A 27,182-nucleotide genomic window follows, 5' to 3' on the forward strand; every position below is an offset into this window, starting at 1 on the left:
GCATTCTCTTTATGTAAAAGTAATGCAGTGCTTTAAAGTCAAATTGTTGAAGACATACATCTACTATTTACAAACCAATGGGTTAGTAGAAAGGTTTAACAAAACACTGAAAGCCATGGTAAAGAAAGCAACTGATCCAGATGGAAAATTCTGGGATCAGATTTTACTCAACCTACTGTTTGCAACTGGTGGTGCTATGAGTATCAAATAGGTTGACCCATTTGGACGTTGGTACAGCTGGTATCTGAGACAGCAGCTTGACACTACTAAAGAAATATTGGAAGAGGAAAGGCCCAATTACAATATCTATGTCCCTGTCCACCACTACTAAAAATATACTAAATGATCGCTTTGTTCCTTAGAGCCACTACACTGCCCACAAATAAATTAATCTTTTTCTAAAATGTTAAGTCTGCAGACAACTAGACATATGGTCTCTTGAATCACACCAATGGTTCTAAACAGATTACAATACAGAAAGGCACACAAATATAAATGACAGAATACCCAACTATGTGTAGGTTGGCGACAAGAACATGCAGGAAATATGCACTGTTGCCTGGGTATGGGTCTACACTGTCCACACCCAAGAACAGGTGTCAACTGAATAGCTTACAAAGAAGAGTCATTAGCCTAGCTCCCCAGACTCCCTTCTCCCCACTCTCTCTGGATTTCACTGCCTTCCAGTACTCAGTTGCCCACAATAACTGCACACTGAATAAACTCTTACATTCATACAGACACACACCTTCATTTTCATGTAAGGCTTTTAATATTCCTTAGTACAATAGCTTTCTAGCCTGGTTCAGGGTAGTAAGCTGCCACCATCATTAATTACCTGGTTGGGAACCTCCCAGTTATGTTTTCATGCTTGTCAGTAATCCAAATAATTATAAACAGAAAAAGTGTGTAGCAGAGCAGTTCTGCCAATTACAAATAGATGCAAGCAACCTGCCATCACTTAGCAATAAATGCACAACTAATAAATAAATAGATGATATACATATGATGATATATATGATATATGATAACTAGTGACACAACATGAAAATCATGGCTTAAACATAAGAATGACTCCAATTTATTAAAGTATAGCTTCATAATCAAACGAAAAACCGTATATTCAAAGACAAAAAAGAATACTACTGGAACCTGGAAAATAATAACAGAAATAACCCTAAATTATTTTGGCCATCGATCAATAATCTCCTAAACCCTGACATAAAACCTAATCCATGCCCATACCCCAACAAAACCCCAGAGCAAATAGCAAATATCTTTAACTCCTACTTTATAGACACTATGGCCAATATTACTGCCACTTTTCCTCTCCCTCTCCCAAACAATAATATCCCAACCAACACTCACCTCTTTCAGCATACTAAACCTCAGCCCCCTCCCTATAACATGAATACTTTAAGCCATCACAATTCATGCACCCCCCCATCCAGCCACAGTAACCCTGAACAACCTTTTTCCCAGGCAGAATTCAAATACTGTACTGTCCCTACAGCAACCATTAAAAAAAATCCTCATTATATTAAAACCCAGCTCTAATGCGCCTGACGGAATACCAACAAAATACCTTAAAGTCGCCACAGATTCAGTGGCCTATCCCTTTAGCATTCTTATTAATAGATCCATCCAAGAATCCTACATCCCTAACCTCTAGAAAAAAGCAATCTTACCCCTTCACAAAGGTGACTCTTCAAAAGACATGTTCAACTTTTGTCCCACTGCCATTCTGTCTCCTTATCCAAACTACTAGAAAAATGTGTTCAGAAGCAACTCCTACATTTCATCCTTAATAATCATATTCTTTCCCAAACAGAGCATGGGTTCAGACCTGGACATAGCACACCTACTGCTCAAACATCCTTCTTAGACATAGTTAATAAAGCTTGTGACTCAGGGGACATTTCTTCAGCTTTATTCTTGGACTATCTAAAGCCTTTGATACCATCTCTCACACTATTCTTTTCTCTCAACTCACCAAAATAGGACTATCTTCCCCCTCTCTTAACTGGTTTAAAAGCTACCTTTCCAACAGAGAACATGCTGTCAAATGGCAGAACTCCGTATCCTCTTACATTCATAATCCTACTGGCATCCCTCAAGGCTCAATATTAGGTCCCCTTCTGTTTAACATTTTCATCAATAACCTGCCTCAACCAATACAGCTTGGGTCCCTAGTTCAATATGCAGATGACTCCACTATAATCTGCACTGCTGACAACCAACCCTATTACAGCATATCACCCAAACTACATTTACCACTGTACAGACATGGCTCCACAACAATCACCTTTCCTTAAATGCTAATAAAACCAAACTTTTGATTTTTACTCCTAAGAAAAACACGCCCCTTAACAAATCCCATTTCAAAATATTCTTATTTAATTCCACTCCAATTGAATTAGTGACCCACACAAAATTGTTAGCAGTAATTATTAATAAAAATCTCAAATTTGATCTCTGTGTTCATAATAACATCAGTAAGACCCACAAAAAACTAGGACTACTCTATAGACATAACCTGTTCCTCTCACTCCCCACAAAACAAATACTTGCCTCATATTACCTACTTCCCTCCCTAGTTTATGGTGCTCCACTAACCACCCTCCAGTCCTCCCTGAAAACTAAACTAGAAACATGCTATAAGAAGATAGCTAAATTTGCAACAAATAGTCGTTACACTACCCATCATTTTATTGTCCTAAATAATCTACATTGGCTCGAATTCCCCCACTACTTAACCTATCTTCAACTAGCTACCAAACACAAATTAATTAATAAATCTCAAGATTGTCCTGCCCTAAAGTCTTTATTCGTCCATTATGACTTATAGGCCCATCGATCTGAAAACCTGGACCTTCTACAAATTCATAATCCTAGAATACCTGCTTGTCGGCTGTTATACTCTTGAGTCATTGCTAAAACGTGGAATAGCCTGCCACCTTGCATCCATACTCATCAATGCTTTGCCACCTTCAAAGCTGACACACGCACACCTCCTCTCTAAATGGACTTGTAACTGTTCAATACCTCTGCCATCTATTCCCTAATTACAATAGTCTTTCTATCCACTCTTATTTTTTCCTTCATATGTGCTTCTCTACAAACCTGTACATACTTCTCAGACTAATTTATGCTAATTTCCCCTCTCTCCCTTCTTACCTAATTCAACTAATATGCTCTGTCTCAATGCCTGTTTTACATTTCCTTCCTACTCTATATCCCCAATGCTGCTATTTTTATCAGTAACCCTCCTCATCTTTTAACTCATTTTACTTTCCTATATTCAGTATTCTATATTCCCTTTTCTTGCTCTGCTCATTTACCTTATCTGTCCTCTATACCTGTCAATGTGTCTACACAGTTCACAAGTCTTGTAGTACTATTTGCTACATGTAATTTTTCTGCATTTGTCATGTTAATGCACTAGCTTATACTTCTAAGTGTGCCTTGAATTGCATAGTATTTGGTTTGTATTGTGTTTCTCTGTTATACTTGTGCTTCATAATGCATTTTGTTGTGTTGTTCCACAATGCATTTTGTTTCACTAACTGTTCTGAATACTATGTATATTCATACTAAATGCCTTTGTGGAGCTTTTCTCCCTTGGCCTCCACTGAAAATAGGCTTTTCTTGGCCCAGTAGACTTTCCCAGTAAACAAATGCCAATAAATAAAAAAATAAGTGATGACTTGCAAACCTTTTAAAAGTGAATAAATAAAATTATTTTACATACTTAAAAAAGAATGGTTAAGCAGTACAATTAATTTAATATATGAGAGAAATATGAGTCTGCTGAGGGAAATGGAAATAATCCTTTTGAGCAAACAGATTACTAGAAATAAAGAAAAAAACATTTGACTGCAGTTAGATGTTTTGTTAGCTATTCCCAGGTAGAAGAATTATTAAGATCTAAAATAATCTGGTTAAAATTACAGAACATATTAAAGGCAGAGACATGCAGAAACAAGTCCCAAGCATCAAGTTAGTAGTTCTCTGACTCTGACTTAAATCCTACTGGGTCTCTTCTGCTTTCTCCTGAATGTTTATTCAGACATTTGCTTTATATAATTTTGTACAGAACTCACAGATGCAATTAAGCAAAGTTTGTTTTTTCTGCTTGAGGCTGGCTATATCATTAGCAGCATTTTCTATTTGCTCTTTATGGGCCTTTAGCTTCATGGCCTAGAATGATCACAAATCATGTATCATGAAGAAGAACAATTACAGTTCCTGGTTCATATGTTTGTTGTGCTTTCAGATTTTATGTATAATTCCTGTATTTCCTAACAGAATGCAGTGTGCTTTTTTATACATTGCATATAAATAGGTCACAATTCCTCTCATATTTTTAGTTTACCTGATGCAGGTTTTATACGTCTAAAGCACAGCTCACAGATGTGTTACATTCTGACTCAGGAAACAATGGCAGATTTATTCTGCAACATCATACATAGCAAAACAGAGACTTTTCCGTAAGAAAATATCTTTTTAAAATGAATGGTACACACCCATCACAGCCTGGAACTGGATTGCTTGCTAGGAATTCAGGCAAAGGAATGTTTAAAGACCTAAACTACTGTCAGGAGGGATTTAGCCTGGCCAGAAGGAAAAGAAAATGAATTAAGGCTCTTTATACCGATCTTCACAGTTATCAGAATAATAGGGATGAATGGAAGTATATGTGTTCATAGTGAAGAACATACAGATAGTGTGGCCTAGAATGGCATACAGGAACAGAGGGTTTTAAGATAATAACTAAACTCACGGAGGAGAGGGGAGGACTTGAGGTGGATTCTTTTTAAGAATTGCTTTATCACCTCAAATCAAGGGGATGGAAGCTCTGACATTCTCAGAAAGGCTAAAAACTCTATGAGAGGTTCTTAATCAGGTATAAGATATTAACAGTTGACCTAATTTTAACATGCAAATCTTATACTGACCTTCACTCTCACACTAAACTGAAAAAGGAGAAAACTGATAGGCAAGAAGGTACTACATATGAGACAATGAGACTTAGAAACCCATTTATACAAGAACCCTAGTGTTCCGACTCCAACTATCCTTGACTCATCAGCTATGCAATGCCTCACTCCATCTTCTAGCTTTAACTACTGTCTACAAACCAACTAAAATAACACTCTCCTAACTTCAATTTTGCTTATTCCCAACATCTACACTGTGACCCTATTTACAGAATTATTACACGTCATATATGATGTGTGTTTGTTACATATATTGCACATGAACTGGTTGCATACTAAATGTTTTATACTTGGAACTTAATACCATGTGAAATGTCACCACAAACGAAATACCTGCTTTATCTTTGTATGATATATTTCTTTCTTGATGTCTTGCAGACTATATGTGTAATGTATCTTTGCAAAAAAATATTTTTTTCAAAAGCATCCCAGATGTATTTGCTGGTGCTTTTCTCCCTGGGCCTATGTTGAAAATGGGTTTTGCCCAGTTGGACTTTCCCAGTAAGGAAAGATAAAAAAAATAATAATAATAATAAAATACATAACATCAGAAGTGCCTAGTTTGTCTGTAGGTTATTTTGATGACTCTGCTTAACTGTAAACTATGTTTATGTGAACAACAAATTTACATAATACATGTATATAGATAATTATCTGTAGTTTTATACTGACTATGTCACCTGAAAGGATATTAAGTTGTCAGTGTATATTACAATACCTTATGATATGCACCTTTGCAAGCAGAGATCATGCAAAGTAGAAGTGCCCTGCAACTGCTCATAAATTGCTCATAAATTGCTCTACAGTATAAGCAGGAATTTGGCTACTGTGATACTCTAAAGCTAATCACAACACCCTGTGAACTGCACCACAGCAGCACAGATTTTATCTGTTCATAAGAGGCATGTCTTCTTAACATCTTTGCACTTGCTAAAGTAAGGGATTACAGGTAGTTCCTTTTCAGTAAGAACCATACATATTATGACACATTCATTTAGTTTTTTGTCCAGTGCAAGTTTTCACTTTACTGTAAACATGATTAAAATTGTTTTTATTGTGTTATTTTCTGAAATATTTCTCTAAACTGTTGTTAGTGCATCTTTGAACTGAATGCAATGACATACAAATTATGTATGTACTACAAACTTGGGACCACACTCTATTTTTTTCACCCTAACCCCCCCAAGTCATCAGGTGAACCCCCCAGAACACTGTCAACCGATTCAATCCTCCTACCAGGGTGACAGCCAAGCCATTCCTTGGTTAGGCTAAGAGACATGCAGCCCATTCAGTTTCTGACTATAGTGACAACTTATAGGCTTCTGCTGGCAGACCATCATGCATATGCGAGTCTGCTACCTCCACAGTTAATCCTAACAATATGGCAATTAGTGGACACTGCTAAAGCCACACAATGAGACTCTAAGAACATACCTTTCCTATCCTTGGGCTACCCCTTGGTGTTATACAGCGTCCTCCTGCCAAATAGTTGCCATAAGTATAATATCTCAGTCCTTCAGCTGAGGTCAGTAGCACAGCATTATTTGGTATCAGCCACTCACCCCCCCCCCCCACCACCACAACATGCCATGAGTAAAGCCCAAGTCAGCTGGATCATAGTCAGGGCTTCATCCCTTTATGTCACAGGGCTGAGACCTATCCCTACAGTTTTGGCTTACTCAAAGTATGTCCCTGCACAAGTCATTTAACCAGACTAAAGATCCTAGACCACCTTTATAAACACTTAGCTGTTTTTGATAACTTTTAGTTGAGTAACAAGCTTGACTGAGTAAAGATGCAGATAGCAATGCAAAAACATTCTATACTGAAGTTATACCACTTTAGTAATACAGAGAAGAACAAAACACATTTCACTTGGATTTACCAAAGATGTCTGTTTGATGAAGTCCTTCTACTATCATAAAATAAATTTTTGCTTAGTTGGTTAGTTAAGTAGAATTAAACTAAGATTAACAAGTGTAGGCTAGTTCATAATGTATTGCTACACAATGTTAGGACACTAATTTATAAAAGGACGTGTGACACTTTTAACTTAATTTGAGTTTATGTAATTACTTATTTTGTAGTACATGGGTCAGAAAATAAGTGGATGCAAAAATTTGTTGTTTTTCATGAAAGAAAATGTGATTTAACTTCAGTCACTTTTGTCAAGTGATGTCCCCTTTATTCAGTTAATTCCATGTAGTGTAGTTTAACCTTGTCTAAGCAGATTTGTGCAAATCTTTAGATATGCTATTGTTTAGTGTGGCTGTATATCACTCAGCTGAGTAAATGCATGCATTCATTTGTTTTCATTTAAGAGTTCATTTCCTTCTTTAAGAATAGGGAAACAGCATGAATAAAATGTGTTTTCTTTTTAGATTTTTTTAATCTAATTTCAAGCTTAAAGTATCTGACAATGAATTTCTACTACTTAGCTTTTAACAGGGTTTTCTAATTGTTTTAGACATAGACGAATGTCGACGTTATCCAGGACGTCTGTGTGCCCACAAGTGTGAAAATACTCCTGGCTCCTTCCATTGTAGCTGCACAATGGGCTTTAAACTTTCTGCTGATGGCAGGAATTGTGAAGGTGTGTAAGAAATGTGTCAATTATCATTCAGACCTACATATATTTTAAATTTCATTGACACTGTATATGGCAGCAACAATAAAAATGCTTTATAACATTTGTCTTATAACTACAATTTAAAATTGTTTTACATTTGTAGTTCATTTACATTTCTGTTGCAGTCACATTGTATTTAGCAAAGAACATGCCTGCAATGGTGATATGAATCCATGCTAGTGTATTATTTTACAGATGATTATGAAAGGTTCTCTATCATAACCAGTTTATTATGTGTTTGAGATACATATAGCAAGAAATTCACTTTTGGAGCAAAGCAAAGTGAAGCTTGAGAGGTAAATCTTAGCATCCATATCAAGAACACATAATAAGAATTATAGTCAGAGACCCAAACAAAATTATTTTTAGTGAATGGAGATTTATTGGATTCAAGTACTACAAATTACAGAAAAAAGTGCAGAAGTGCAAAGTGTTTTACAAGCTCAGAAAGATGCAAAATACTTACTACTGCCAACTTCCAGTCAGTAGGTAGAAACAGTTTCCTTGAGGACTAATTGCTTTAAAAGCTGTGAAAAACTTCAGTCTGTCACACATTTTGTTTACAATTATGGTAGAGTGAAGTATCTACCAGCTACTGATGCTGTTTTGTCTCGTCACCGTTCTTTGCCAAATGGCATTGGGCAATGTTAGTGACTAGCATGAAATCCAGTCTTAACGGTGCTTGGGGGTGCTTAACAAAAGCTTGTTGAGCACCTCTCTAAGATGAGAAAGGTGCTTAGCAATCTTGTCTTCTTCCCATTTTGGAGCATAATAATATTGCTACATTCTTATTTGCACGACTAAACCTCTGCAGAAATTATCTTGGAATTTTGTTTTATGAAACTCAACAAAAAAAAAAAAAAAGCTGTCATGGCAGGTCAACGGGAGAAATGCAAGTCAAAAGGCCACACTTTAAAGTGTGTCCTGTTGACCTGCTTTGACATTAAAGTGTGTCTTTTTGACTTTCCTTTACATTACAATGTGTCCTGTTGACTTGCCTTGGGAGCTTCGTTTTTTTCTTTTGGATTTATCTTTTTACAGTGTTGAGTTTTAGTTCTGATTTTTTGAAACTCAGAAAACCCATATTCCATATAAGTTTTATTGAAGATAAGCAGTCATTAAAATATAGCAATATGAAGACATTACATATTCAAATAATATGTAATAATGCACATTCAAATAATAATTGATTTGAAAAAAACATGGGCCCAGAAGTAAAAAATGCTGAAGTAATGATTGCAATAATTACATAGTGTGATTTGATGATACTATATAGGTTCATAGGCTGGTACTAGGCTATCGGCCCTAAGGCCTATGCAAGCCTAGCCATAACAATTCCCTGGAAATTTCTTCCCACAATATTTACTTCTCTGGGCACCTGTGTAGCAGGGCGACTGACATGATCCTCGGGGTGAATTTCCGATCTCCCATCCAATCATCAAGGTTCCTTCTGAAGAGGGCCAATGAGGTGCTCTGCTTGACATGTATGGGCAGTCTATTCCAGAGTATGGGGAGTCACTGGGTCAGGAACCTATCCCTCCAGCAAGTTTTGTTCATTGTGAGGATAAGGTTTAGATCCCTGGAGCGTGTGGCTCTGAGGGATTGGGATTTCTTTAAGTGGAGCATGTCCAACAGCTCAGGGTTTGACATGGCCTTGTATGTTAAGCAGAGATCGCCTCCGAGTAGACGATATGCCACAGAGTATAGCTGGAGCCTTTTTAGATGGTCAGTGTATGGCATCTGCTTTAGGCCTGCGATTCTTTTAGTGAGGTATTTCTGTGGCCTTTCGAGCTGTTGCAGATGTCTTGTGTACATACCAAATGGGGCATTATACTCTATAATGGGTCTAATGAGGGATGAGTACAGTGGGACAATGACCTCTCTTTTTCTGGATGAAAAGCCCTTAGTGATGAGGTGTGCCACATAGAAGGATTTCCTGACTGTTGTGGCGATGTGGTTATCGAAAGTGAGACAACTGTCCACTTGTGTCCCTAAGTCTCTCATCACACTTTCGATGTTTAGTGTCCTGCCACCTATGTGGTAGTTCATGGTTCATAGGGTGATACTAGGCTATTTGCCCTAGGGCATTTATAAGCCTAGCCAGAGTGTGTTTGGCTTTCGCCACCCTTTTAGATAAGTTGGCTGTGCCTCTGTATAGTAGGTCACAGAAGATAGCACTTTTGAGGTTAGTTTACTGTGCCTCTGTCTAGTAGGGACACAGAAGAGATCCCAGGGGTAAACCTACGATCTCACATCCACTCGTCAAGATTTCTCTTGAAGAGGGTCATTGAGGGACTCTGCCTAACATGGATTGGGATTTTGTTCCAGAGTGAGGGGAGCCTCAGATATATGAATCTGTCCCTCCACCATGTCCTATTTATTTATGTGCTGAGGTTTAAGTCCCTGGAGCGTGTAGCTCTAAGGGATTTGGATTTCCTGAGGTGGAGCATGTCCATTAATTCTGGGTTGGACATGACTTTATACATCAGGCAAAGATCGCCTCTGAGTAGGCGGTAAGCAACTGAGTAGAGCTGGAGTTTCTTTAGCCTAACTGCGTAGGGCATCTGTTTGAGTCCCTTGATCCTCTTGTTGAGGTACTTTTGGGGTCTTTCCAGTTGCTGCAGGTGTCGGGTAAGATACATCCCAAATGGGGCATTGTATTCAGTTATGGGCCTGATGAGTGATGAGTAGAGGGACACAATGACCTTTCTTGATCGAGATGCGAACCCTTTCGTGATAAGGTGGGATATATAAAAGGTCTTTCTAACCACTTTGGCAACGTGATTGTCAAAGGAGAGATTGCTATCTACTTGGGTCTCCAAATCCCTAATTACTTCTTCCGTACTTAATGGATTACCACCTATGTGATAATTTGTGGGCACTTTGTTTTTCCCAAAGGGGATAACTATGCAGTTTTTGGCATTTAGCTTTAGGCCATGGCTCTGACTCAAGTTATCCGTCTCTGTGAGACCCTTTTGGAGGATGCTTGTGTCAGTCGGCGAGTCGATTATGGCACCCAGTTTGCAGTCATCTGCGAACTTGGTCAGCCATAGTCCTCCCATGTTAGCCTGTACCTCAGAGAAATATATACCGAACAAAGGGGATAACTATACATTTCTTGGCATTAAGCTTGAGCCCATGGCTCTGGCACCAGGCATCTGTTTCTGTAAGGCCCTTTTGTAGAATATCCACATCATTTGGGGATTCAATAATGGTTCCCAGTTTGCAGTCATCTGAAAACTTTGTTAGCCAGAGTCCCTTAGTGTTGGCCTGTATGTCAGAGAAGTAGATGCCAAACAAGAGTGGTCCCAGGACTGAACCCTGAGGTACTCCACTTGTCACTTGTCTGGAGCTAGATTTGGAGTCAGCTACTTTTACAGTCTGGGTTCTGTCAGTAAGCCAGTTGGCAACCCATCGAGTGATGTAGGGATTTATGCCCAGCTTAGTAAGTTTATCTATGATTCCAGAGTGGGGGATGGTGTCAAAGGCCTTGGCGAGGTCCAGATAGGCTGTGTGGACTGCCTTACCCTCGTCCACAGCTCTGGAGACCGATTCGAAGAAGTCAATCAGATTCAGGAGACAAGATCAGCCCTTCACAAACCCAAACTGGGTGAGGTCCAGTGTTTGAAGGTTGCCAATGTCTTTGTTTATAAGTTCCATGATAATGCGTTCCATACCCTTGCAGATCAGGCTTGTCAGACTGATGGGACGGTAGTTCCCGGGATCCAAGGCGGATCCTCCCTTGTGGAGCGGGATAACTGTAGCTGTGCGCCACTCAGTGGGCACAAAGCCTGAGGTGAGGCTATGATTAAACATGACACTTAGGTGGGCTGCCAGTTCATTTTGTAATTCATGTAGTACACAGCCTGGGATGTCATCTGGACCCATGGATGCTGTATTCTTAGCTTTGGAGAGTGCTGTTTCTACTTGTGTGGTTGTGATTATCAGAATTTGGCAATCTTTTGGTATTGAGATGGGCCCTTTAGGGGGTGAGAGGGGAGTGACTTTGGCACTAAATCGATCTGCCAGGATATTGGCAATATCCTTGGGATCAGTATATTTAATGCCATTCTGTTGTAGCTCAGAGCAGATCTGAGCATTGTAATTTAGATTCTTGACATAACTATAGAATGCCTTGTGGTTGTCTTTGGAATCTTTGGCAATTTTATTTTCATAACTAGCTTTCGAGGATTTTATGAGGGATCTCAGCTTCTTACTGAGGCTGGTGTGGGAGTTTTTTGCATCCTGGGATTTTCCTCTTTTCTGCAACAGTTTCTTCCCTCTGTTGTATAGTTTGTTTATAGCAGGGGACCACCAGATTGACTTCCTTTTTTGGGAGAAGAGCATCTTGGTTCTATTTGGGATGGCACGATTCATGCATGAGTGGATGTGCTCGTACAGTGCCTTAGTGTAGGATTCTGCAGACGAACTTCCAGATCCCGTCTGCGTGAGTGTTGTGAAGTTTGTCACTTCTGACTTCAGCAGCATGAAGTTGACTTTGGAGAAGTTTTTTAAGGAGGTTTCCTTACTGGGGGGTGGGGGTGGGATGTGGATGTCAAGGGTGATTTGCTTATGGTCAGACCTGACCAATGAGGGGCCTATACAGGCCATTTAAGAGTTTGCCTTATTGTCGATCCTGACATAAATTAAATATTCTTAAAACATTGCTCTAAAACTCCCTTAAATGTATCCAAATAAGGAATACATTTTATATGTATGGGTAGGCAGTTCCATAGTCTCCCTGTTTTAAGATGCAAGAAAGAGCTTTTTTCAAAGTAGAGCAGCTGGGGGGGGGGTTGATAGCTAAAAATTGTTGTTTCTTGTGCTGACACTGTGAATTACAAACTCAATACCCAGTGTTGCTGTCTGAGTTTTTTCATATATGGATGACCTAAAATTAAATCACCATTAAGTAATCTGCAGCATATCAAAACGAAAAGATATTGGAGTCTCTCAAAATAGGATAAATGAAAGTGAGCCCTTGCCTGTCTTGAGATGATCTTCAAGCTTATTCAGTTGATAGACTCTCAATGCCCAAAAAGAGTATCAATAATCTATTATATGCTAATGCTAGATATATAAAGCCTAATCAAGATGTTTTGTCTCTTCTGGAAAAATAGTGTAAGATGTTTTTATTGAGCCCATAGAATTTCTTAATTATCAGTTTGATATGCTCATCAGATTTCAATAGAAAGCCCAAAAATATACCCAAGTCCTTACCTACACAGGTGGATTATATGATGTTATTATTGAATGCTTATGGGTACATGAGGTTATTTGATCTATAGTAAATCACCAAACACTTACTGTTGTTAAACCTCATGCTTATTACCCATGCAGTTAAGTTGCCCAATCTACTACTAAGATAATGATGATCCACAGTGCAGGTGACAATGCAACCTATTTTAATGTTGTCAATAAATCTGCTGAACTAAACATTTTCTAATACTGGGCAGTCTGATATGAACAAGCCAAAATGTAAGGGATCCATAACAGATCCTTAAGGAATAGACTTGTATTTCAAATAGCAATTTTTAATTCTAAGGTTCCATTATAGCAACCAGTTGGTAACCCATCTAATGTTACATGGGTTCATATTGGTCTTGCACTTGATGCCAATAAAAACAGCATGTGGGACTAAAATGAATGATTTTGCAACATCTAAGTAAAAGTGTTGATAGCCAAATCCAAATCAATGGAATTTATGATATTCTCATAAAAAATAATTAGATTAGAGAGACAAGAATGTCTGTGAAGAAAGCCATGTTGGTGGATGACAGCGCTAAAATCAAACATGCATTTGGGTGGCAAACACATAGCATGCTCACAGTAGTTCTTGAGAATAAGACTAACCATTTTGTAGTTATCAGTAGATGGACTAGGATGACCTTTCTGTACAGGGATGGCAACTGGCCCTGTCTAGATGGATGATATGTAGCCTTCTGTTAGAGCACTCTGAAACAAGTAGGCTATGCATGGCAATAATGCTTCTACTATTCCCTTCAGGAAAAAACATTTAGACCTTGTAGACCAGCTACAGAGTTAGACCTGATATTTAATAATCCCCTTCTTATATCAACAACCCATATTATTGGGCAAACACCGTTGAAAATAACTGGGTTTGGATTAAGAGTTGTTGGCACACAATCCATCTAAGAGATCCTTAGGATCAGTAATGAAATTGTCACCAAGTTTTAGGAGTCTCCAGATGTTTCATCTTTCCAGAAGGAGTGTAGATGCTTAAACAAGGTTTTATGATTGTCAGTAGCATTTATAACCAGTTTTACATCATACCCCGATCGCACTTTATTAAATAATTTTGAGAATTTGTTTTACTCTGTTATACTTTTGCCTTTTATCCAAAGTTAGCTAAGACTTTATGGCTCTCAATAGTCTTTCCTTTGTACACTTAAAATGTGTAAGTCTACTGTTCCATCAAGGTGAACAGTTACTTGTAACCCTGGCAGCATTAGTGATAGGCACAAATCTTCATATGAAGTTAGCAATAAAAGTCTTGTAGCTTAATCCAGCTCTGCTGTTTGTAAAAGTAAATTGGCAAGATTCCCAATTCCATGAGTTTATTTAAGAACTGACTGCAATAAAATTAGAGTGATAGAGCTTCCTAGTGACCTCCTCAGAGCTGCTTATAGGTTCATAGGCTCATAAGTTCATAGGTAGGTACTAGGCTATCGACCCTGGGGCCTATATAAACCTAGCTAAAAAGGTTCCCTGGCTTTCGCCACTCGAGAAAATTATTTTCCCCTGTCAAGCAGTGCCGCAGAAATGATCCCCGGGGTGAATTTTCTATTTCCCATCCAGTTGTCAAGATTTTTCTTAAAGAGGGCCAATGAGGAGCTTTGCTTGTCATGAATGGGTAGTTTGTTCCAGAGTATGGGAAGTCTCTGTGACAGGAATCTATTCCTCCAGTATGTTCTGTTTATTCTGGTGACAAGGTTTAGGTCCCTGGAGCATGTGGTTCAGAGAGATTGGGATTTCTTTAAGTGTAGCATGTCCGACAGTTCTGGGTTTGACATAACTTTGTATGTTAGGCAGAGATTGCCTCTGAGTAGGCAATATGCGATGGAGTAGAGCTGGAGTTTTTTTAGACGGTCTGCGTATGGCATTCTATTTGAGGCCAGTAATCCTCTTAATGAGGTATTTCTATGGCCTTTACAATTGTTGTAGGTGTCTTGTAAGATACATGCCAAAGAGGGCACTGTACTCTATGAGTCTGATGAGGGATGAGTAGAGAGGAAAAATGACCTCCGTTTTTCTAGAGGAGAACTCTTTTGTGATGAGGTGTGGCACATAGAAGGATTTCCTGACTACTGTGGCAATGTGGTTATCAAAGGACAGACTACTGTCCACCTGTGTCCCGAGGTCTCTTATCACACTTTCAGTGTTTAGTGAGCTACTGCCTATGTGGTAGTTCATGGGTACAGAGTTTTTCCCAAAGGGGATGACAATGCACTTCTTGACATTGAGCTTGAGGCCATGACTTTGACACCAAGCATCTAAATCTGTGAGGCCCTTTTGTAGAATGTCTACATCATTAGGTGATTCTATTATGGCTCTCAGTTTGCAGTCATCTGCAAACTTTGTTGGCCTGCACTTCAGAGAAGTAGATGCCGAACAGGAGAGGACCCACGACCGAACCCTGTGGTACTCCATTCATCATTGGTCTGAAGTCAGACTTGGAGTTGGCTGCTTTTACTGTGTGGGTTCCGTCAGTGAGCCAGCTAGCCACCCATCTTGTGACAAAGGGATTTATGCCCAGTTTAGTGAGTTTATCTGTAATTCCAGAGTGGGGGATGGTATTGAAAGCCTTGGCGAGGTCAAGATAAGCTGTGTGCACTACCTTGCCTTTGTCTATGGCTCTAATGACTGCTTCAAAAAAGTCAATCAGGTTTAGTAGACATGATCTACCTTTTACAAATCCAAACTGAGTAGGGTACAGGGTTTGGAGGTTACCTATATCTTTGTTTATAAGCTCCAAGATGATACTTTCCATGACCTTGTAGACCAGGCTCATCAGGCTAATGGGGCAGTAGTTTCCAGGGTCCATGATGGCATCCCCTTTGTGGAGTGGGATAACTGTCACTGTGCACCATTCAGTAGGCACAAAGCCTGAGGTGAGGCTATGATTGAACATGGTACTTAGGTGGGGTGCCAGTTTGTTCTGTAGTTCATGCGGTAGGCAGCCTGGGATGTTGTCTGGTCCCATGGATGCTGTGTTCTTGGCTTTGGAGAGTGCAGTCTTTACTTGTTCATCCGTGATTACAGGGGCTTTGCATTCTTCCAGTATTAAGATGGGCCCTTTGGAGGGTGAGAGGGAGGTAAAGTTAGCAGTGAACCTATCTGCCAGGATGTTGGCAGTATCGTGCATCTGTATATGTATATATATATATATATATATATATATATATATATATATATATATATATATATACACACACACACATACACACACACACACACACGCACACACACACAATGAAAATAATGGCAGTAAAAATGCATTACTAATAAAAATACTAAGGCATAGGATTCCACACTATTTCATCTTATTTCCTTAATCTTTTATTTTTCAGCTTTGATGTGATAGGTGGTAATTGAGTCCCTTCCCCAGATGTGCACTAAATTTTATTATCCATTTTAATTCTTGTTCTTCAGTGATGTTATTAATGTTCCCTAACCTGATATTTTCATGTAAAATCTCCAAGACACTGAACTTTTCATGGTGCTGACTGCCTAGTTCCAAAATGTGTTTGGCTACAGCACTATATACATGTCTCTCCCTTAGCCTTCTATTCATTTTCCCAATATAGAATGATGCACAAGTGCAACAATGGGCAAGGTAAACCAAATTCCTAGTGTTACAGTTGGCATCTATCTCTAACACATACGATCTACCAGTGCCAGGATGTATAAACTCTGTCCCTTTTTGGATATATTCACAAAAATTGCATTGGCCACATTTAACTGTACCCATACCCTTAGGTATAGGAACTAAATGCGAGTCCATCTTCAGATAACATAACCTACGCCTCAAGTTCTTTGTGTTCTTATAGACCATCCATGGTCTATTTCCCACTAACCCTGCCACTTTATGATCTAACTGAAGGATATGCCAATTCCTAACAAAAATATCATGTGAAACTTTGCTATTCCTAGTGTAAGACACAGGGGAGCACTTATTTTACTATCAAATGTCCTAGTGTTACCAGATGCCCTATGGGCTGAAAAATAGGGTTTAGCTCTATCATTTATCATACATTTTGTAGCTTGGCAGATCTGCCTGACTTATTCCTTGTTATAACCCCTGCTGACAAAATCTTTTTCTAGGTTAATTTCCTTCTCATACTGACTATCTCTATCTGCCAATCTGGAGCATCTCATTGCTTGGCCCTTGACAATGTTATTGAAAATGTGGGGGGGGGGCTGCATACTTGTCCTATGGACATAGGCCACACGTTGACAAGTCTTCCTAAATCTATCAAAATGTAGCTGCCCTAGTGTGTCAGTTTTAATCTCAACATCTAAAAATTCAATATTTCTATCTGAATATTTCAAGGTGAACTTAAAAATTCACTGGTGGTGTTAATGTCATGTGCAAACTTCTTAAGATGAGTTACACTCCCTTTCCATAAAATGAAAATGTCATCTACAAAGCATCTATAAAACTGTATACATAACCTTGCTAGAGGATGTGGTAGCATGCATGCCAATTCCCACTCCACCATAACCATATTGATGTAACTGTTGCAGCATGGAGTACCCATGGCCACACCAGATACTTGTGAGTAGTATTTCTCATCAAAGACAAATGCATTGCTTTCTAAAATCATTCCTAGCAAGTCACATAATATATCAATATGTCCAGTAGAACATATCTCTTTTTGGTCAAAAAATGCTTCACCATTCTTATAACAGTGATACCACATCCATGGTCACTAGCAACACATTATCTGTCATTCCTTTCAAATCACCTTTGGTGAAGTCATATAATTCCTGTAAGAATTGTTTACTATCCTGTAAAATATACTCATGAGCCTGTAGCACAGGTTTTAATTGCTTGCCAACATAAATGGACAGTGACTTTGTTAACCATCCCTCACCAGCTACTATAGGTCTAAATGGTGGGGCATATGGATCTTTATGGGTCTTAGGTAGTCATTGTAAGGATGGAATAAGTGGTTAATCTACCATAAAATATCTGAACAAATCTTTGGTTATAGTTTCATTATTAACACTTTCCATTAACATGTTTAACATATTGTCCCCGATTTTATTTATCACATTGACATCTATAATCTTATAAGTCTTTTCATCTTGCAACATTTCATTCATGCATTGGAAATAATATGGCCTGTCCATAGGTTCATAGGTAGGTACTAGGCTATTGGCCCTAGGGCCTATATAAGCCTAGCCATAAATGTACCCTGGCTTTCGCCACCCAAGAAAATTATTTTCCTGTGCCCCTATCAAGCAGAACCACAGAAGTGATCCTTGGGGTGAACTTCCTATTTCCGATCCAATCATCAAGATTTTTCTTGAAGAGTGCTAATGAGGAGCTCTGTTTAACATAGATAGCCTGTTCCAGAGTATGGGAAGTCTCTGGGACAGGAATCTATCCCTCCAGCATGTTCTGTTTATTGTGATGACAAGGTTTAGGTCCCTAGAATATGTAGCTCAGAGGGATTGGGATTTCTTTAAGTGGAGCATGTCCAACAGGTCTGGGTTTGACATAGCTTTGTATGTTAGGCAGAGATCTCCTCTGAGTAGGCGATATCGGACGGAGTAAAGTTGGAGTTTTTTTGAGACGGTCTGTGTAGGGCATCTGTTTGAGGCCAGTAATACTTTTTGTGAGGTATTTCTGTAGTCTTTCCAGTTGTTGTAGATGTCTTGTGAGGTACATACCAAAAGGGGCATTATACTTTATAATGGGTCTAATGAGTGATGAGTAGAGGGGAACCTCTTTTTTTCTGGATGAGAAACCTTTTGTGATGAGGTGAGCCATGTAGAAGGATTTCTTGACCACTGTGGTGATGTGATTATCAAAGGAGAGATGACTGTCCACCTGTGTCCCAAGGTCTCATCACATTTTTGGCATTAAGTAGACTACCAGCTATGTGTTAGTTCATGGGTACAGAGTTTTTACCAAAGGGGATGACAATACACTTTTTGACATTGAGCTTCAGGCCATGGCTTTGACACCAGGCATCTGTCTCAGTGAGGCCCTTTTGTAGTATGTCCACATCATTAGGAGTTTCGATTATGGCTCCTAGTTTGCAGTCATCTGCAAACTTTGTTAGCCAAAGACCTTCTGTGTTAGCCTGTACTTCATAGAAGTAGATACCAAACAGGAGAGGACCCAGGACTGAACCATGTGGTACTCCACTTGTCACTGGTCTGAAGTCGGATTTGGAGTCTGCTACTTTCACAGTGTGGGTTCTGTCTGTGAGCCAGTTGGCAACCCATCTTGTGACATAGGGATTTATACCTAGTTTAGTGAGCTTATCTATAATTCCAGAGTGGGGGATGGTGTTGAAAGCCTTGGCGAGATCTAGATAAGCTGTGTAATCTATGGCTTTGGTGACTGCTTCAAAGAAGTTAGTCAGGTTTAGGAGACATGATCTGCCTTTTACAAACCCGAACAGGGTAGGGTCCAGAGTTTGAGATTACCAATGTCTTTGTTTATGAGTTCCATGATGATATGTTCCATGGCCTTGCAGACCAGGCTCATCAGGCTAATGGGGCGGTAGTTCCCAGGGTCCGTTGTGGCTCCCCCTTTGTGTACTGGGATAACCATCGTGGTGCAACATTCAGTGGGCACAAAGCCTGAGGTGAGGCTATGATTGATCATGGTACTTTGGTAGGGTGCCAGTTCATTCTGTAGTTTGTGTAGAACGCAGCCTGGGATGTTGTCAGGTCCCATGGATGCTGTGTTCTTGGCTTTGAAGAGTGTGTTTTTTACCTGTGCAGCCGTGATTACAGGAAATTTGCATTCTTCCTGTATAGAGATGGGCCCTCTAGGGGGTGAAAGGGGGTGTAAAGTTACACTGAGCCTTTTTGCCAGAATGTTGGCAATATCAGTTGGTTCTGTATATTTAGTGCCATTGTGCTGTAACTCAGAGCAGATCTGAGTGTTGCCATTGAGATTCTTGACATAGCTATAGAATGCTTTGTGATTGTCTTTAGAGGCAGTGGCAATTTTGTTTTCATAACTAGCTTTGGAGGATTTTATGAGGGATCTCAGCTTCTTACTGAGGTTGACCAGGGAGTTCCTCCAGTCATGGGATTTTACTCTTTTTTGCAACATTTTCTTTCTTCTGTTGCAGAGTTTGTTTATGGCAGGGGACCACCAGATTGGCTTCCTTTTTTTGGAGGATAGCATCTTGGTTCTATTAGGGATAGCATGATCCATACACTCGTGTAAGTGCTTATAAAGTGCATTTGTGTAGGATTCAACAGTTGTACCTCTATTGTCCATCTGCATGGGTGTCATGAAATTTGCCACTTCTGTCTTAAGAAGTGTGAAGTTGGCTTTGGAGAAGTATTTTATGGTGGTTTCCCTAACTGGGTGTGGGGGGCGGGATGTGGATGTGTAGGGTGATTAGCTTGTGGATGGATCTGACCAACGAGGAATTGACCTCTGGTGTGGAACACCAGTTGCCCATGTTGGTAATGACCAGGTCAAGTTGGGGGTGTGAATAAGTTGATCCAAGGCACTGGAATTTATGAATTCCAAAAAACATTGAGCAAAAGAGTTGGTACATGAGTAGTTTTCCCAGCTAATGGTGGGGTAGTTGAAATCACCCATTATTAGGGTGTTGGGTTGTACCCTAATACTTTTCAGTGTATCAAGAAATGAGGAATGGGAATCCTGGGGCATGTTGGGGGGTCTGTAGCAAGCTACAATTTGGATTGCGGTCTTGCCCAGAGTTAGCTGCACTTGGATAATCTCAGATGCATTATGCTGTGCAACTAGCCTGGAGGTGGAGATATCCTTAATGAATATTGACACGCCTCCACTTTTAGTGCTTTGGTCCGGGTTAGGTGGCCGAAAGGTGTGGTATGAATTATAGCCTGGTAATGCAGGGGTGTTCTCTGGAGCTTTGAACCAGGTCTCTGTCACTGCACAGATGTCAATGTTCTCCATTTTAAGGAGTGCCTCAAGTGAGTGCATTTTGAGGTTTAGACTTCTAGCACTGAGAAGTAGTACCCTCAGACTTTGCTTGCTTGTACCTGTTATGGTGGTGAATTTGCCATTTGAACCTTGCCTACAAAAGGCACTATAGGGGTGGCAAGAGCCTTAGCCAGTATCCAGAATCCCAAGTGTGACAGGTGCAGGCCATATCTGGCAAAGCATCGTGGTCTGTCGATCATGTAGTCCCAGGCAGACAAATACTGGATCCCCCTAGAATGACACCAGATGCTTAGCCAATTGTTGAAGTCAATCATTTTGTCCTTGTACTGTGGTATCATTCTGGGTGATGGCAGGATGCTACTCAGGGCTAGGGTCATACCTGCCTGGGCTACAAGATCCGAGAGCTCCTCTATGCCTCTTTTCATGTAGTCCAGGGAGGTATGTCTCAGGTCATTCACACCAACATGGACAATGACAGTGTCTTATTTGTACTTGTTGTGGAGTGACCTGAGTGTGTGCGTTATGTAGCGGATCCTGGCACCTGACAGGCAGCTGAAAGTAACTTTCTCCTTGTTTAGCCTGGTGAGTGGAACATCAGTGAGCCTGACTATAGAGTCACCTATGACTAGAGTGTTGGGTACATTGTTATGCCTTATGGGCTGTGGTTGAGTCTGAGTTTGTGGGCTATGTGTCATTTGGGTTGTGTTGGGGGGTGGAGTTTGCTTGCGTTTCTGCTTTGGAGGTCCCTGATGCTTGGGCAGGTTTTTATTGAGAGCCTCCACGAATGTAGGTGTGTGTTTTGTGTTTCTATGTGTGTGCTTTGGTGGTGTAGGTTTTGAGTGACTATGTGATGAGTGTGGTGTGGTGCAAGTGTTTACCTTCTGTTCTTGACTGTCTAGTCCATTCTTGGGTGAAGAGAGCTTTGCTTCCAGTTTGGCTATATAAGTGCATCCCTCACAGGTTGTAGTGTTGGGTGGTAGGAGGAAAGGGTTGTCTGTGAACATGAGGTAATTGCTTCATTGCCCCAAGATGTCCAGATTCATCAAGTAGACAAGAGAAATCACCGGGAGCTGACCCTTAGACATGCCTGGATAGGTGCTTATTTATTAAGTACTAAAACCTGCTTTCATCTTGACAAGTGAGGAAAGTTGAGTGCTGTAGTAAATGCAGCTAATTTAGTGGTTACAATGAGTTCTGAACAAGTGCTGAGTTCAAAGAAACAGATTAGATTTGAGTGCTAAAACTAGAAAACTGGCTAGTCCTAAGAAACAAAATTAACCTAGAAGGCTTCCCTCCAACACAGAAAGGCTTGAGGGCTCAGAAGCCTAAAAACAGTCTAGACCACTTACAGGAAAGGCAGGAAACAAGCTTAAAAATTTTTTTTTCTTTCCCAGATGCTCGCTTTGTACACAGTAGGAGTGCTTGAAATCAGTATATGATCTCACTGCACTCAGTTCAGTGAGCAAATGAGATGGGCCCAGAAGGAGTATCCAAATACAAATTTACAAGAGGGGCAGGCAGTTTCAAAGCCACCAAGATTAACACCAAAATAAAAACAGGGAGGGTGGGGAACTAAATGAAAATAACAGAGTCAAAGCTTCCAGTTCAGTTAATATTCAATGCAACACAAATACATCAATTAAAATGTATTATTTGAAAAAAGTGCAGATAAAAGGTACTTAAATTATCTTATATGTCCAGTTGAATACAGCTAGATCTTAGCCGGCCAAAGCTGAAGTTTTAAGCAGAAAATATTGCAAAATGTACCAATTAAATAGGCAGTGACAGGATATCAATGAATGAGACTACCGCCGCCTGCAATTACTAAAAGGCAATATAAATCTAGCAAGCACTAACTGAAAAAACAGAGTCAAAACTTCCAGATCAGTTAATATTCAATGCAACACAAATAAATCAATTAAAATGCAGTATTATTTGAAAAAAGTGCAGATTAAAGGTACTTAAATTCTCTAATACGTATAGTTGAATACAGCTAGATCTTAGCTGGGCAAAGCAAAGGTTTTAACCAGAAAAAATTCCAAAATATACCACTTAAATAGGCAGTGACAGGATATCAATGAATAAGATTACCCCACCTGCAATTACTAAAAGGCAATAACAATATAGCAAGCACTAACTGAAAACACAGAGTCAAAACATCCAGTTCAGTTAATATTTAATGCAACAAAAATAAATCAATTAAAATGCTGTATTATTTGAAAAAAGTGCTGATAAAAGGTACTTACATTCTCTTATTTGTCCAGTTGAATACAGCTAGATCTTAGCCGGCCAAAGCTGAGGCTTTAAGCAAAAAAATATTTTAAAATGTACCACTTAAATAGGCAGTGACAGGATATCAATGAATTTGACTACCCCCGCCTGCAATTATTTACAGGCAATAAAAAACTAACAAGCACTAACTGAAATAAAAGAGTCAAAGCTTCCAGTTTAGTCAATGCAACACAAATAAAGCAATTAAAATGCTGTATTATTTGAAAAAAGTGCTGATAAAAGGTACTTACATTCTCTTATTTGTCCAGTTGAATACAGCTAGATCTTAGCCGGCCAAAGCTGAGGCTTTAAGCAAAAAATATTTTAAAATGTACCACTTAAATAGGCAGTGACAGGATATCAATGAATTCGACTACCCCCGCCTGCAATTATTTACAGGCAATAAAAAACTAACAAGCACTAACTGAAATAAAAGAGTCAAAACTTCCAGTTTAGTCAATGCAACACAAATAAAGCAATTAAAATGCTGTATTATTTGAAAAAAGTGCAGATAAAAGGTACTTAAATTCCCCAATACATTCAGTTGAATACAGCTATATCTTAGCTGGCCAAAGCTGAGGTTTTAAGCAGAAAATTTTCCAAAATGTACCACTTAAATAGGCAGTGACAGGATATCAATGAGTTAGACTACCCCCACCAGCAATTACTAAACAGGCAATAAAAATCTAGCAAGCACTAACTGAAAAAACAGAGTAAAAACTTCCAGTTCAGTTAACATTCATGCAACACAAATAAATCAGTTAAAATGCTGTATTACTTGAAAAAATTGCAGATAAAAAGTACTTAAATTCTCATATACATCTAGTTCAATACAGCTTGATCTTAGCCTGCAAAAGCTGAGGTGTTAAGCAGAAAATATTCCAAAATGTACCACTTAAATAGGCAGAGACAGGATGTCAATGAATGAGACTTCGCCCACCTGTAATTACTAACAGGCAATAAAAATCTAGCAATCACTAAATGAAAAAACAGAGTCAAAACTTCTAGTTTAGTCAATGCAACACAAATAAAGCAATTAAAATTCTGTATTATTTGAAAAAAGTACAAATAAAAGGTACTTAAATTTCCTAATACGTCCCGTTGAATACAGCTAGATCTTAGCTGGCCAAAGCTGAGGTTTTAAGCAGAAAATTTTCCAAAATGTACCACTTAAATAGGCAGTGACAGGATATCAATGAGTTAGACTACCCCCACCAGCAATTACTAAACAGGCAATAAAAATCTAGCAAGCACTAACTGAAAAAACAGAGTCAAAACTTCCAGTTCAGTTAATATTCATGCAACACAAATAAATCAATTAAAATGCTGTATTATTTGAAAAAAGTGCAGATAAAAGGTACTTAAATTCTCTTATAAGGCCAGTTGAATACAGCTAGATCTCAGCCAGCCAAAGATGAGGTTTTAAGCAGAAAATATTCCAAACTGTACCACTTAAATAGACAGTGACAGGATATCAATGAATTCGACTACCCCCGCCTGCAATTATTTACAGGCAATAAAAAACTAACAAGCACTAACTGAAATAAAAGAGTCAAAACTTCCAGTTTAGTCAATGCAACACAAATAAAGCAATTAAAATGCTGTATTATTTGAAAAAAGTGCAGATAAAAGGTACTTAAATTCCCCAATACATTCAGTTGAATACAGCTATATCTTAGCTGGCCAAAGCTGAGGTTTTAAGCAGAAAATTTTCCAAAATGTACCACTTAAATAGATAGTGACAGGATATCAGTGAGTTAGACTACCCCCACCAGCAATTACTAAACAGGCAATAAAAATCTAGCAAGCACTAACTGAAAAAACAGAGTAAAAACTTCCAGTTCAGTTAACATTCATGCAACACAAATAAATCAGTTAAAATGCTGTATTACTTGAAAAAATTGCAGATAAAAGGTACTTAAATTCTCATATATATCCAGTTGAATACAGCTTGATCTTAGCCTGCAAAAGCTGAGGTGTTAAGCAGAAAATATTCCAAAATGTACCACTTAAATAGGCAGTGACAGGATATCAATGAATGAGACTACCCCCGCCTGTAATTACTAACAGGCAATAAAAATCTAGCAAGCACTAACTGAAAAAACAGAGTCAAAACTTCCAGTTTAGTCAATGCAACACAAATAAAGCAATTAAAATGCTGTATTATTTGAAAAAAGTACAAATAAAAGGTACTTAAATTCCCTAATACGTCCCGTTGAATACAGCTAGATCTTAGCTGGCCAAAGCTGAGGTTTTAAGCAGAAAATTTTCCAAAATGTACCACTTAAATAGGCAGTGACAGGATATCAATGAGTTAGACTAAACCCACCAGCAACTACTAAACAGGCAATAAAAATCTAGCAAGCACTAACTGTAAAAACAGAGTCAAAACTTCCAGTTCAGTTAATATTCATGCAACACAAATAAATCAATTAAAATGCTGTATTATTTGAAAAAAGTGCAGATAAAAGGTACTTAAATTCTCTTATAAGGCCAGTTGAATACAGCTAGATCTTAGCCGGCCAAAGATGAGGTTTTAAGCAGAAAATATTCCAAACTGTACCACTTAAATAGACAGTGACAGGATATCAATGAATGAGACTACCCCTGCGTGAAATTACTAACAGGCAATAACAATCTAGAAAGCACTAACTGAAAAAAACAGCAAAAGGTTCCATTTCAGTTAATATTCAATGCAACACAAAGAAATCAATTAAAATGCTGTATTTGAAAAAAGTGCAGATAAAAGGTACTTAAATTCTCTTATACATCCAGTTGAATACAGCTAGATCTTAGCCGGCCAAAGCTGAGTTTTTAAGCAGAAAATATTCCAAAATGTAAGACTTAAATAGGTAGTGACAGCATACAATGAATGAGACTACCCCCGCCTGCAATTACTAACAGGCAATAATAATCTAGCAAGCACTAACTGAAAAAACAGAGTCAAAACTTCCAGTTCCATTAATATTCAATGCAATACAAATAAAGCAACTGAAGTGCTGTATTATTTGAAAAAAGTGCAGATAAAAGGTACCTTAATTCTCTTATACGTCCAGTTGATTACAGCTAGAACTTAGCCGGCCGAAGATGAGGTTTTCAGCAGAAAATATTCCAAAATGTACCACTTAAATAGGCAGTGACAGGATATCAATGAATGAGACTACCCCAGCCTGCAATTACTAACAGGCAATAAAAATCTAGCAAGCACTAACTGAAAAAACAGAGTCAAAATTTCCAGTTCAGTTAATATTCAATGCAACACAAATAAATCAATTAAAATGTTGTATTATTTGAAAAAAAGTGCAGATAAAAAAAACTTAAATTCTCTTATACATCCAGTTGAATACAGCTAGATCTTAGCTGGACAAAGCTGAGGTTTTAAGCAGAAAATATTCCAAAATATTCCACTTAAATAGGCAGTGACAGGATATCAGTGAATGAGACTACCATCGCCTGCAATTACTAACAGGCAATAATAATCTAGCAAGCACTAACTGAAAAAACAGTCAAAACTTCCAGTTAAGTTAATATTCAATGCAACACAAAAAAATCAATTAAAATGCTGTATTATTTTAAAAAAGTACAGATAAAAGGTACTTAAATTCTCTAATACATCCTGTTGAATACAGCTAGATAGGAGCCGGCCAAAGATGAGGTTTTAAGCAGAAAATATTCCAAAATGTACCACTTAAATAGGCAGTGACAGGATATCAATGAATGAGACTACCAATGCGTGCAATTACTAACAGGCAATAAAAATCTAGCACGCACTAAGAGTCAAAACTTCCAGTTTGGTTAATATTCAATGCGACACAAATAAATCAATTAAAATGCTGTATTATTTGAAAAAAGTGCAGATAAAAGGTACTTAAATTCTCTTATACATCCAGTTGAATACACCTAGATCTTAGCCGGCCAAAGCTGAGGTTTTATGTAGAAAATATTCCAAAATATACCACTTAAATGGGCAGTGACAGGATATCAGTGAATCAGACTACCCCCACCTGCAATTACTAACAGGCAATAATAATCTAGCAAGCACTAACAGAAAAAACAGAGTCAAAACTTTCAGTTCAGTTAATATTCAATGCAACACAAATAAATCAATTAAAATGCTGTAGTATTTTGAAAA

The 27,182-nt window shown here is 38.6% G+C and overlaps 1 protein-coding gene across 1 annotated transcript in view; it reads left to right on the top strand.

Moving 5' to 3' along the window:
- Positions 1–27,182, top strand: part of FBLN1 (fibulin 1) — a gene marked incomplete in the record, with an annotated part of 2,573,942 nt that overhangs the window by 1,122,137 nt on the left and 1,424,623 nt on the right. Inside the window, 1 exon segment of the mRNA XM_044088093.1 lies at positions 7,468–7,593. Coding sequence (XP_043944028.1) covers positions 7,468–7,593 — 126 coding nt within the window.

Source organism: Protopterus annectens, chromosome 11.part0, assembly GCF_019279795.1.
Source record: "Protopterus annectens isolate FY-2018-M chromosome 11.part0, PAN1.0, whole genome shotgun sequence".
NCBI classification, from domain to species: domain Eukaryota; kingdom Metazoa; phylum Chordata; order Ceratodontiformes; family Protopteridae; genus Protopterus; species Protopterus annectens.